Below are 13,802 nucleotides of genomic sequence, written 5' to 3' on the forward strand. Positions count from 1 at the left end.
AAAAGCCCAACAAGCAACCAACCTCAAAACAAAAATACCCACACAGATAAAACCATTGAATGTAGAACAAATTTCTTACAAGAAAAAAGGCTGTTGCCTTTTCTCAGGTTTCTCACTGCCCTGTAGAAAGCTGTAAGAAAAATAGCTGTCAGGCTATTCCTGGCAAAGTGTCAGTGAAAAGTCTCAGTACTATTATTATCATTATTCGGTGTTATACACACTTCTCATAAGATGTATGGTCTGTCTGGGATTTTTTAGTTGTCCTTCTTTAGGATAGTACATGCAAATATCCTTCATGTAGACTTCAATTTCAGAATAACAAATCATAAACTGAGCTCTTATGTGTTGTATAAAGGGGTAGTGAAGTGATACTTCACTAGGGCATAGACTTCTAGAAAAATAAACTCAATTTTCCTGTCAGTAGCATTTGCTTATTTTGCCTGTTTGCACACTCTTTGTATCCAAACAATATAAACATGCCCAGTTTGAGAGAATATTTACATTGCTCATTGGTTTTAATCTAAAAAGCAATGGCCGCAAAAAAAAAACAAACAAAAAACAACCTAGAGGTGGAGAAGGTACTTGAAAGACATGTAAATGCTTCTTGATGGAAAACTGTTGGAAAATTCTTTTTTTACTCCAAGTAGCAGAAATGCACTAGAAAAAGAGGTATTATCTTGCTTTATTTTTCCTAGTTTGAGTAAACATCCATAGTTCCTTGCTCTCCCTTAAAAAAATAACTTTGTGGAAGTGACAGAGTGTTTGAAATGTTACACAGATGCTGATCAAATCCTGTACTGGGAAATACAGGGCTATTTTGCCAACAAAAGTAATAGTGCAAATCAGTATAAGGGGTCGCATTTAGCCCCCTTGAAAATACCATTAGGTCCTCTTTGCTGTTTGTGTTGGGATTTTTTTGGTGTAAGAAGGGGAAGGAACCTAAGCAATGCTTAGGGAGACCACAGAAACATTAGTGGGAATTACTACTGTTTTAATATTCTGCTAAGAGAAGGATTTCTGGAGAGAGGACAGGCTGTGGTAAAAATAACATAGAGAAAGTAAGATGAAGTGTTTGGAAGGCAGAGGTAGTAAGATGGTAGTCATGTCCTAGCCCCAGATTAGCTGTCTTCTCCTTTTTTGGGGGCTTTGTTTTGGATATCACCCCTGCACTAACAGAAGTGCTGTGATAAATGAAAATATTTAATGCTAATTGCCCTCTAACTACTCTAAAAGGTTTAAGTGATGCAGACATAAAAGCATTAGTGATTTCTGTGCTAGTACTGAATATAGGTGGAGCTGCAGGCAGGAATGCAATGGGTTGAGGTGTCACTAAAAATATAATTTGTATATAAGAACTCTGATACTAATAAGGTGCATTAGGAACACCTTAGGAATAATTTGAAACATCTCTCCTTTGTCTTTTGAGTCATCTGAAAAGAATTTCTCAGTAATTCTGTGATGCTTTTTGTTAATCAAGTTGCATCACTTTCGGTGTCTTGTAGGTTGTTTGCTTCGCACTTTCAGTAAACTTAGTCTTGAGACAGAGAGAGTATCTCTTCTATTTGTACTTCAAAATTAAGTGTTTTGAATGTTACCTGTAATCCAAATTGTTAAGCTGGACTGTTCTTTTATATGAATGTTTTACTGCAATAGCACATCATTATGGGTACAAACTGGAACACAAGAGGTTCCACTTAAACTTGAGAAGAAACTTCTTCTCAGTGAGGGTGACGGAACACTGGAACAGGCTGCCCAGGGAGGTTGTGGAGTCTCCTTCCCTGGAGACATTCAAAACCCGCCTGGACACATTCCTGTGTAACATTATCTAGGTGTTCCTGCTCTGGCAGGGGGATTGGACTAGATGATCTTTCGAGGTCCCTTCCAATCTCTAGCATACTGTGATACTGTGATCATTATTTAGGCAGTTGTTTTTACATTTATGAGTTTTGCTCTTCCTCACAAATCATAGACTTCAAATCTAGCCACCATTCTTAGGTTTTATTATAGGTTCAAATATTACAATTACAAAACCTTGGTGTTTACTTTCTCTCCAGTCTTCTGATGAACTCTTTCTGTTCCAATAAGAACTCCTCAGTCTGCAGCTATTTCAAAATTGAATAAAGTTAAATAATTTATGAAAGTTTATTTTAATGTGTGTACCATATGCAGTAGCACAAAACAACGAGAGAGAAATCTGTCTTTGAGTTAAGAAATTTCATCTTTGGGGAATAACATTTCACTTGATGTTTGTTTTGTCACTAAACAGTGTCATAAAGTAAAAACTGTCCTAAAATAAATACCATGAAAGGAAAATAGAGTTATCAGAGAAACCTGGAATCTGAATTGCTTGCAGTTTATCATGGAATTTCTTACTTTGACACGTTTAATGAAAAAGAACACTTCACTGTGGAGAATTACAAATTTACTTTCCAATAAGAATTATGGTGACCTTAGAAAATATCCTGTGGGTCTTTTTAATTACAGCAATCCGTTGCGCATCCTTCTTAACTGTACTTGATACAGATGCTTAGCTATCACTGCATGTTTAAATGGTAATGCTAAATTTAGTGTTTGGCTAAGGTGGCATGTTTTGTAGAAGTAAAGCCAATAACAAACCAAACAACCCCCTTATCCATCCTGAGGGTGGATGACGGTAGTGTACAGTGAAAATTTATTTGGTATTTTGAGACTTTACCCTCTTCTGATTACCATATATTACCTATTCTGCCATCACCATCACTGACTCCCTAAAGAAGAGAATAATTGCAATATTTTTTCCTGTACTTCTAAAAGCTAAAGCTGAGGCTTACCATGAATTCTTATGTTTTGAGAATTACTTTTTAACATACAAATGCTTTCATGGATGTAGTCTTCTCTTAATTAGCTGATCTTTCTGACAGCAATATCAGTTAGTTAAAGAAGGCATATGGATTAAATGTGACTTTTATTCTCACAAAATTCAGTTGAGATTCAGTTTCTTGGCTTGTAACTGTCTTAGTTATGTGCAGTATGCCTGACAGTAAGACATGGATGCTTAAACTTACCTACAAGCTAAAAAGTTAACTATAACTGCAGTCATATTTATGTCACATGCTGGGAACAGATTTCATGCAGTAAATGAAAATGCAATTTTAGTAAGCTGTTGAAAATGGTTTTATCTGGTAAAGTTTTGGGGTTTTTGTTTTGTGGTAGTTTTTGGTTAGAATTACTATACTAATTTGGGAGTTGACGCTAACTAAGTTTCAGTAGCTTGAGGCACTAGAGATAGGAAGTAAAACTTGGTTTACATGCTGTTAATTACTTTTTTGGAGTAAATAAGTTTAAGTTGGATGAAAGGAGAGAAAATAACCATTATATTCCATTTTTACATTTTTTTTATCACATATTTATTATTACATCATATTACATTTTTACATTTTATTATCACAGGGTGAACAACTGTGTAGGATTCTCCAATTACAAATTTTTTCTTCTCTTCTTGGCTTACTCGCTACTGTATTGCCTGTTCATTGCTGCAACGGATTTACAGTATTTTATCAAATTTTGGACAGTAAGTACCATAATCTACATACTGTCTTAAGCATGTGAAATTACCACTGTACAAGAAGTCGAAGATTCCAAGGTGTTGTATTGTCATCTAGTATCTCCTACTAGGAGGCACAAAGTTCATCTAGTAATCATAGCCCACTACTTACGATAGTTTCTGAATTTTCACTTGTTTCTTCCTTATTTTGAAGCTGTGTAGAACAAATATGCAATTGTTTAGAAAACATGACTGCTACTGCTGAACCCAGGACAACATTTTACAATGAAATTTACATTATAAGTAGGTTTTGTTAACTCTGATGCTATGCTGTACAAAAGTTCCAGAGACATTTTCTAGTATTTTAATTATAATTATCTAGGTTCACAACTTAGGGTATTACCTTCTTAGATTTGCAATATTTATTCTATAATGTAAGTTTTCTGAAAAGGTTAATTAAACAGGACAATTGATGAAAAGATAAATTACTCTTCACTGAAAGACACTTCAAAGTTCACATCCAGATTTCAGATTGTTGCTGTCACTATTTATACTTTCTCAAGAAAGGGCTTGTTTCTTTAACTTAGATACTGTCAGCAACTTAGTTTCATGGCCATTTGTACATGTGTAGGTGTATAGAAGGTGTATAATTCATTTACTTAGACTCTTGTATGTGGTGTGCTTGTGTCTGCACTGAATTTAATTTGACTGAATAGAGGATTATTAATAATCAAATTAAACAGCTATTTCCCCAGTTCTAACAGCATTTTCTTGTTTGTTTGTTTTATTTGTAGAATGGCCTTCCTGATACTCAAGCCAAGTTCCACATCATGTTTTTATTCTTTGCTGCAGCTATGTTTTCTGTCAGCCTCTCTTCTCTCTTTGGGTATCACTGTTGGCTTGTCAGCAAGAATAAGTCTACATTAGGTAAGTAGATTGAATGCTTCTGTGTTTGACAGCTGAAAATAAATAAGAAATGTATATTATATGTATGGGAGTAATAGAAAAAGTAGGCACTCCTGTAGAGGTTGCTTTGATCCTGGTTAGATGCCTGAGCCAGGCTGTGTCCAGTATTGACTCCCCCGTTCTGGTGCTCCTCAAGGATTCTGTGTCTTCCTCTTGCCCCATGCTACTAATGAAGTTACCCTCTCCCTCCCATTTCCTCTCATGCACAGCTTGTTAATAGTAACTGAATAAACTAAATAATAATAATAGTAGTAAAATAAATAAATAAAAAAGTTGAGATCACTTTGCAGTAAATGCCATCTCACTAAAGCATGCTTATGGAAGTGCTTCTTGTTTGGCATTTCCAGCCCCGCAGAGCAGAGTCGGCTGATGTGATGTCTCAGTCAGGGCAGTGACACCCATGCTCCGTTCCCACCCTTGCTCCCTGCAGAACCAAACTTCCTCTGTTCAATTCACCTATATTTTTGTTCAGAAGTTCTGAAAAGCATATTTATTAATCCCAAAACTTTGCCTCTACTGGGGGCAAGGAGAGGGGAAAAAAATCCAGAAGGCAGGTTGATTGTCACCCTAGTGGCATTAGTTTTGATCAACATGAATGAGCAGAAAAAGGCAATGTCAGAGAATGATCTAACATGGAAGAACAGACTTTGAGAAAGTATTTCTATATTTGATACAGTTGGGTGTCCTGTCTGCCACATAATTATAGATGCATTGAAAGGACTCTTGAGTTACAAGTTTATTTTGAAAAACCTCAAAGAAGATAGCCTGTGCCTTTGCTATGGGGCAGTATATATAACTTAATTGAGTATCAGCATTAAAGTGGGATTTCCCACCACTTGAGTGCATGTTTGCCTGGTTACAAATCTTAGTAAATGGAGGTGCAGAGAATTTGGATGCCTGTTCTACGCTATATCCTGGACTATAATAATACCAATCTGCAGTAATGTTCATTAAAGTTTCTAAATCTCTAAATGCTTTTCTGTTGATCTAAACTGAATCAGAGTGATCCAATGAATTGATTTTTTTCAATTTTTGCCCCCAGTTCTCTTGGGATTTACTAATATATAGGTGATTAATGAAAAACTTTGGATATATGTGTTTGAAAGCTTGTTTACTTCAAGATTTCTCCCAGGTTTGTGGGTTTCTTCAGTATGCTGCAAATAATGTACTTAGCAATTAGTATCGGAAAAAAATTGTTCAATCTAGTGATAGGTGGAGAAAAACTTCTACTAATGATGCTTAAATGAACATAAATAATTAAGCATTGTGTTTATAAACTGGTCTTACCATTTTAGTGCAAAAAAAAAAAATTGTTAGAGCTGCATTTAATTCAACATTTCATACTTTCAAAACACATTGAATTCCATGCAGGTAATAAATCATGTTTTCTCTACACCAAAGCTACTCAAAAAAATCTGTTTGTCTCTTCTTCCTATTTTACCTTGGGAAATTGCTCAGTATGTGAAACCCTGAACATGCAATAGCTCGGAAATGAAGCCATGGCAGATTTAAGTGTGAGTGTTCTTAAATCCAGGGAGCTGTTTTCGTAGCCTGGCATGGGCATCTAAAAGGGTATCTCTATTTTCTCTTCCCCCTTCTTTAAAACATCTTGTAACTCACTAATTATGTATACTACATGTTGAAGATAATTTCCATCAGTTCATAGCTAAGGATTTACTGCAGAAGGATGATTTCTGCATGGTTTCAGCATGGTTTGAGCTGTACTGTCAGGACACCAGGACATGGTTTGCTTAATATATATAGCCAGTTAAGGGAATTAAATGGCTATCCGTCACTTGGTGGAAAGTGAATGAGTTTTCTGCTTCAGGCACTTTCCAACGCTTGAAGCTATGTTTAGCGCTCATCTCTAGAAATTTAGGTTGGACGTCTGGGGAATAATCTGGGTCTGTGAGTAAAATGCTTTCTTTATGTAGCTGTAAAAATACACAACACTTTAATACCCCAGGGTGTGAAAAGCTAGTCTTACTACTAAAGTAGGTTAAGCTTTTCCTCTTTTCGATACTCTTTCTTTCATAAACCCTTCATTTAGGCTTTTCTTTCTTGAACACTGTGGTATAATCACATGCTGAATTCTTCATATACCACACCTTAAAAAGTGAGTTACGTGTTCTTCTTTGACTTGATTACGGAGGAAGGTAAAGGAGACTTCCATCCTTCCTTGGCCATGGGACTTCCTCTGCACACACAGTGACTGTGGCGCTGACTTCGGCTTTCATGCACAGACTAGCTCTCTTAATCATTTGGGCAGTACAGCCTCTCCTCTTGGGTAATGGCATCATCAGTGCAATTGCCTAAATACCAGTGTGAAACTTGAAACATGCTACTCTGCAGAGATTTAATTATTTTTCTTTTTCTTTTAAGAGGTATTCAGAGCTCCCATATTTCGTCACAGAACAGACAAGAATGGCTTTAGCTTGGGCTTCAGCAAAAACCTAAGGCAAGTGTTTGGCGATGAGAAGAAATACTGGTTGCTGCCCATATTTTCAAGGTATGCTCAGTTTTTAATGCTTCATTTGTTAGAACTGTTGAATAATCAGGATGCACAGGGTTTAGGGGGGTGGTTGGTATTTTGGAATAAGGTGCAGTAATATTTGCTTCACAAAAAAGTTCTTTGGGATTTGGGTTGGGTTTGGTACATGTAACGCTAATTATGAATTTTTCAGTCTAGGGGATGGTTGCTCCTTCCCAACTTGCCTCGTTAATCAGGATCCTGAGCAAGCTTCCACACCTGGTTGTCTTAATTCAACATCCAAAAAGTAATCTGCTTTTTGTTACTTATTTCAAATAGTTGATAGTCTGTTTTTACTTCTGCACATGTAAACAGAACCATTTATAAGATACTTAAAAGTGGTAAGCAAGCAAAGAGTATCCTGTGAATAAATACAAGTCACATTTTAAACAGCTAAGCTGTAATTCTACTAATCCTCAATTATATTTAAATTCATGGAAATAAGATGTTTTACCCACGCACCCAATGTGCTTTGTCTCAGTTAAGTGGCATCCCAGGACTTGAGTTTTCCACACCTGCCTAACATTCTGTAATGCATACATAGGAGACTGTTGGTCTGCCTGTGATATGGATGCATTATCTTGCATCTCCCTTTTGGGGAGGCTTGCTGCTTTTTATCTAGTTAAAAAGGTTTCATATAGGGGAATTACAGGCCTCAGCACTTGGAATCATAGAATCAACTAGGTCAGAAGAGATCTTTAAGGTTATCCAGTCCAACCTTTACCCCAGGATTGCCAAGTCTGCCACTAAACCATGTCACTGAGGGCCTCACCTACAGAGTTTCTGAACACTTCAGGAATGGTGATTTCACCGCTTCCCAGGGCAGCCTGTTCCAATGCCTGACTACCCTTTCAGTGAAGGAATTTTTCTGAATACCCAATCTAAACCTCCCCTGGTGAAACTTGAGACCATTGCTTCCTGTCCTATCACTTGTTAGTTGGGAAAATCAATCAGCTACCTTGTCACTCCATCTTCCTTTCAAAAACTTGTGCCAAAGCACAGGAGGCTGCCTTTTAAATGTACGTGTTGTTTCTCCTGATACTAGGACGTTTTCTTAGTTATCCTTCATAGACATGACATCTTTGAAGTGTGAAAAGTACACAGATGCTTCTTAAACTAAATTAATATAATAGCTTAGTATTTCATATTGTAACTTTTTTGCAACACTTACATAATGAAGAGTGTGGTAAGTAGAGTAGACTTCAATATGCAACTAAGAAACTATCATGGAATAGTAGAAACAATCTTTTATTCATAAAAGAAATACATTACATTTCAGCTAGCTGTTTATTGATGCTTTAAATCTTACCCCAGTGATCCATAGCTTGTATTAAGTAAGAGAGTCTGGAGATGTTTTCTCTGCTATTTATTGTGTCAGGTTTGTTGTAGTGGGAGAGAATATGGTTAAAGTGCATTTGGAACTGAAGTACATGTACTAATATATAATAGCTGTCAAGGGAAAAATTGGAATGTTCCCCTGTTCTGTGCTAGGGAGTTGCTTTATAGATTGCATCTGTCACACGCTTGCATCTGTGACAACTACAGGGTAATGTTTGTAGTGATAAAAGTGGTGTGATTCATCAGAAAAGAAGCAAGGTAAGGTAGGTAAAATACAGATTATGACAGTTTGTAAAGTGTGGTAAGATAATGAAAAATTACTGCAGTTTACTGATGTTCTTTTTATTGGTGTTACAGTGAGAACCATCTGTTCCCTGCAAAGCCGTTGTGTGATTCCCAGAGCCACCTTCTCACAGATACACCATCTTGGTCTGAAACCAGTGCAAAGGCTGAAAAGGGCAAAGTTGGTAAGGAATTGATCTTATGCTGCAGTGGTTTGTTTTGTAGTAAACTACTTTTGAAGGATACAGTGTAAAACTGACCACAGTTACTTGGTTTGTATTCATGAACCAAAATTCATGAAGCTTATTTTAAATCCATGTTTGTAGGAAGTTTTGTGTATTGAGTTGCTGTTTCCTTTCCAGTTAAACCTGACCAAGAGATACTGAGAACTCTAGTACTATTAGATGCTAATTATCGTTTAGGCTGAGCCTGATAGTTCTTTTGGCAACAAATTGCTTATACTAGAACAGGATAACACCTTGTTGCACCTAGTGAAAAGCTGTGTAATGGACACAGGAGAGGAATAGACTTGGTAACAGTGGAATGACATTCAGGTGGCTTGTTAATTAAAGGCTGTATTATTTGTCGAAATAGACATGAGACCTTTTCCTATGGAAATGCCTCTTTTTTTTCTTTTTTTTTCTCTAAAGGTATGAGCAATCCTGCATTAACCATGGAAAATGAAACCTAATTTTCCTAAAAAGAAACATTTTGAATATGTAAGGAAAGGTATGTTAATATTCTCTGTACTTAATATGCTTCCATGATACCTTACCACTTGAAGAATGCACAAAAGAAAATTACTAAAGCAATTCCTATTTTATTTTCTTAAATTTAATTATTTTTACCATTATTAGTAGCACATGAATTCATAGTTTTAAACTAAATCTCCTATTTCTTGATATGTCATGTTTGCAAACTAGTTTAACCTTTATACCCTTTGCTTTTAGGTAATATTCCAAAGTATTATTCCCTTTCTTTAGAAAGGTAATGAAATTGTGACTCTTCAAACAGTCCAGCAAATATTTGTAACTCTGAGTTCGAAAATGAAGTTAGTTCTTAACACTGAACCATAGCTTGATCTGCTAAAACAGGTAAAGATCTGTCAGGTGATGAAGGAACAAAGATTTATTTGAATACATAAGCTATTACCAGCTTGTTCTTCTGTGCCAAGGACTAAGCTGAATCCCCTTTAATAGCAAAAACATGCTGCCTACTGAAGACAAAAGGTGCCCATATGACTTCCTGAGCCACCTGTTGTCAAAATCAGCTAAGATTTTTTTGATTTCTTGCATTGGTATTTTGCAACAAAGACTTCATGGTTTAAGAAGCAGTTAGTACATTCTGTTACGTACATGAGAGGAGGAGACCTTAGTAATTGGGTTGCAGGGAATGAACACAATTGATCATCATATTCACTTTCATATTCAAAGGTTTCTTAACTCCACCAAAGCCTGTGGAAATCAGCTATTTAATATTTAAAGCTAGATAAAGAATTTGACTCCAATCCTAAGAATTTCAGCATCCTGAATAATGTACAATTTTCCAACATCAGAGGAGTTGCTCCAGCAAGGTCATTTCCATCTCTGCTATTGAAGGCACCTTTTCAATCATCCTGGAAAAAGTGTTTCCAGTGCATGTCCTTCATTTGTGTATGACATGGCTCCTGAACATGCTGTGTGATAGCTGTCAGGTTGCTCTCAGTCACTCCTGGGGGAAGTGGAAGGCATGGAATACCATCAGAGAACTTCAGTGATTGTTACTAGGTCCATTAGGCATGGTATTGCAATGTCAAGGCAAGTGATAAAAATGGTAGGTGTGCAGACAGCAGCAGGTGGCCTGCAGCTTCTACCAAAACAGGTCCCACAAGTTCAGTTGGATTCATCAGAGAAACTGAAAAATTCTTGACCCTTACATTCTGGTTTTGTGTTATGTGGCGAGTGAAGACACAGATGGTTCCAGATATAGGTACATCTACAGACTTGATGGTGTGAAGTGTTAGTGTTGAAAATGTAGGTGTCAAATAAGAGTTAGAGATGAGAGAATGAAACAGCCATTTTCTGCAATTTTGACTACTCTGTGTACATTTTTTTAATAGAATCTAAAAATCTCATTTCCAGCCTTTTGTTCAAAATGTAAGATGCTATGCCTCTACCAGTTCTTTCTGCAGAATGGCTTCTGGGAGGAATAAATTACTCAGCTTCAGCTAGTTTAGTATCTTACATATCATCGCAACTCAAGTAAAGCTTTAGAGATAGGTTTTAAAGAACTAGTTTTGTCCAGTTAGAGTTCTGCTTTCTAAAGTCCTGTTAAGTAATAACTTTGAAATGTTCATCTTTCTTTCAAGAATGTGTACATTTTATTGGGACTTTGTCATTAAGATTATTCTGAGTTCCAAACATAGGCTGTGATTGTTCCCAAGGTGCTGAAAGTGTTTTTTTAAAGCTGTTTATCTTGATAAACATCTCATGCTCTTTCTTGGTTTGTTGTTTTGATTTGTTTTTTCTTTTATCCATCTGAGAAAGTAACAATTAGGGTTGTGTTTGCAATCTGATTACCTCAGCCCCTAGATTTTGGGGTGGAATTTTTGACTCTGATTTTTTTATTACTTCTTATTGTGAGCATCCATTTTGAAATGCGGCTTTTTAGAGAGACAACCTTCAGAGGAGCTTATGTTCCAAAGAGTAAAAGTAAAGCCACATAAAGAGGGTTCTGGAAGTTAGTTTTGCCTTAGACAGATACATGTACATCTCAAAAGGGCAGTAGCTAAGGACTGATAATTTTTCTGGAATGAGATTAAGTGTCAGTTTGTTTGCACCCTTAGCTCTGTTTGAGATATTTCTGTGTGGCACTTAAAAGACTTTATGGAGATGTAAAAAAAAAAGGTAGATTACTGTATGTATGTGTGTGTTTATATATATATCTGACATTTAGTTGCTGGAGTGAGAGCCCTTAAAAGTAGAAGTAACTACTTTGCTTTTAACTTCATTACTTTATTGTCAGTATTTGAGTTATATTTGTTTCTAAGGAGTGGATAGAATAATAAAGATTTTTAAGTAACAACAAACAACAAAACCAAGTAATTTAATCTTTGACATGAAAAATACAGCTCACGGTTCCTGCCAGTGTGTTAGTAATTTGAATTTGTGTCCTAACTGAGGATATGTTGGATGGTTGAACAGGGCTTTGAGCAACCTGGTCTAGTGGAAGGTATACCTGCCTGTGGCAGGAGGTTGGAACTGGATGAGCTGTAAGTTCCCTTCCGACCCAAACCATTACATTATTCTGTGTTCAATATCTTGTATTTTGTAATATTTTATAGTTAATGAGGGGACTGATAACTGAGAGTGCCAGATATAGTTTACACAAATGCGATTGATGGAGAATTGTTTTTTGATGATGTTGGTATCTGGAAGTACTGCAACAATAGCTCACTTAATTTTATAAACTGGTGCCTGCTTGCTGTGTAGTCAGTTTTTAATCATTGTCACCCTGAAGTGGATTAATAACATAACTGTGAACAGTCTTAGCAGGTTCCTCTTCAGCGTGGGTTTTTCACATGACTGTTGTTCACTTTCCACTTTGATTTGATGAGGCTTGTTGCAATGTCTTAAAGTGTTCTTCAGTTCTAATACTGTATGTTGTGATTAATGTTATGTTCCAGTTCGAGAAAAAGCTGTTGTTGGAAGGAAAATGAATTCTTCCACGTATCAGCCCTGTTGGTCAGCTGCTCCTGTGTGGATGTGCTCAGAAGACAAACGGACAGATGATTAGCTGCCTCCATGTCACTGCTTGAAACATGAAACTAAACAAAATACTACTTCTGAACCGTATAAAGAGTGTTTCAACTTAAAGTTACTGATTTGGAATGGTTAAGGATGATGAGTATTAGGAAATTTAAAAAACAGAGTCTGAGTTTACAATTGTAAAAATTCCATGGCTGGTTTTACTTCAATTTTCAGCACAAGAAAGATGTGACCTCCTCACATATCAGTCCATGTTCTTGCCTTGGTTGTGAAAACTCACTGTTAATTCAAATTGCTGTAAGTAGTTGACTTCCAGATCAAGATTTTGCACTACTGGCTTTACAGATTTGGAAACAAACCAGTGTTGATTATGAAGAATTTAGTGGCTTGGTGGACTGTGTTTTTATTTCAAGCATTCGATAAGCAACTTTTGCAGATACGGGGACCCCAGTGAAGTGTGACTATTTATGAAGTATTTTTGGAAAACATGATTGCAAGAGCTCCGTTGTCCCTCAGATCTGAACTATGAATAGCTGGAAAAGTTGGGGGAGGGGGGGGGGGGAGTGGTGTGTGTGAAGAAAGTCCTCTGTTAATTGAGTGCTGCAGTGGGTCACTGGCAAGGGGAGTGATAAAAAGCCTGTGTTCAGATGGGTAATACATAAATGAACGTGGCCAGGTGGGGATTTTGATTGGAGTTGCACAAGACAGTGCAAGAAAGAAATAGGGGATTTTATTGTGCCATTTGGAGCCATTAGCCCCTTTGAGAAATGAATGTTGGCACTTAACTTCGATCCAAAAGGCTTTTTACCAACCCATGTTCCAGAGAGCCACTGTCTTTCCAAATCCTCATTTGTTATTAATCAATAGTTGTCTCAGATTTCTTTTTCACTTTTTCACTGTTGTTTTTTAAGACACTGCCTTTCTTACTGCATAACTTAATTAATACCTTGTACAGTCAAGGACATGGTTATAACTTGTGGTATTTCTTTTACAGGACAGCAGACATTTGATTGCAATACCAAAAAAACAAGCTGCTGCATGTAGGAAACCCCCTTCAATTGAGTTAGAAGCTGGAAGCTTGCTTAGGATCAGAATTTAACAGCCAGAGAACAAAAGATGCATTATCAACTTTCAAAGTTAGGGAAGTTTCAGCTACACAAATCTAACTGTCTTGTGCCTTTTGTATACATTAGGTTTATGGTATCAGTGTTTACATTTAAATGCAAATTGTTATTCCGGAAACAACTTTAGGACGAACTTGGTAATGCTTTCTAGGTGGCTAGATAAAAGGACTAGTCCAAAAGAAAAAGTTAAAACCTCTCGCACTAAACTCAGTTCAGCTGAAGCAGAAAGGTACGTCTGTTATCAAACCCAAGTCACGTAGCAGGTTGGTTCGCAGTGTGAAGATGCCAGTGTG

General features: G+C 36.7%; 1 protein-coding gene across 2 annotated transcripts in view; it reads left to right on the forward strand.

Annotated features, from left to right (window-relative positions):
• Positions 1–12,940, forward strand: part of ZDHHC2 (zinc finger DHHC-type palmitoyltransferase 2) — a 32,649-nt gene extending 19,709 nt beyond the window's left edge. The window contains exons 7-13 of one of the 2 annotated variants that reach the window (XM_057420355.1): positions 3,430–3,550; positions 4,318–4,450; positions 6,872–6,998; positions 7,174–7,266; positions 8,715–8,824; positions 9,290–9,368; positions 12,304–12,940. In XM_057420355.1, the coding sequence (XP_057276338.1) occupies positions 3,430–3,550; positions 4,318–4,450; positions 6,872–6,998; positions 7,174–7,266; positions 8,715–8,824; positions 9,290–9,330 (625 nt within the window). In that variant the 3' untranslated portion in view covers positions 9,331–9,368; positions 12,304–12,940. Of the gene's footprint in view, positions 1–3,429; positions 3,551–4,317; positions 4,451–6,871; positions 6,999–7,173; positions 7,267–8,714; positions 8,825–9,289; positions 9,369–9,733; positions 9,753–12,303 lie in introns of those variants that run through there. The other variant, XM_057420356.1, reaches the window with a different exon arrangement.
• Positions 12,941–13,802: the final 862 nt, after the last annotated feature.

This window comes from Pezoporus wallicus, unplaced genomic scaffold, assembly GCF_028554395.1.
Source record: "Pezoporus wallicus isolate ANWC-B61680 ecotype Strahan unplaced genomic scaffold, APGP_CSIRO_Pwel_v1 contig_5552, whole genome shotgun sequence".
Classification (NCBI taxonomy): domain Eukaryota; kingdom Metazoa; phylum Chordata; class Aves; order Psittaciformes; family Psittacidae; genus Pezoporus; species Pezoporus wallicus.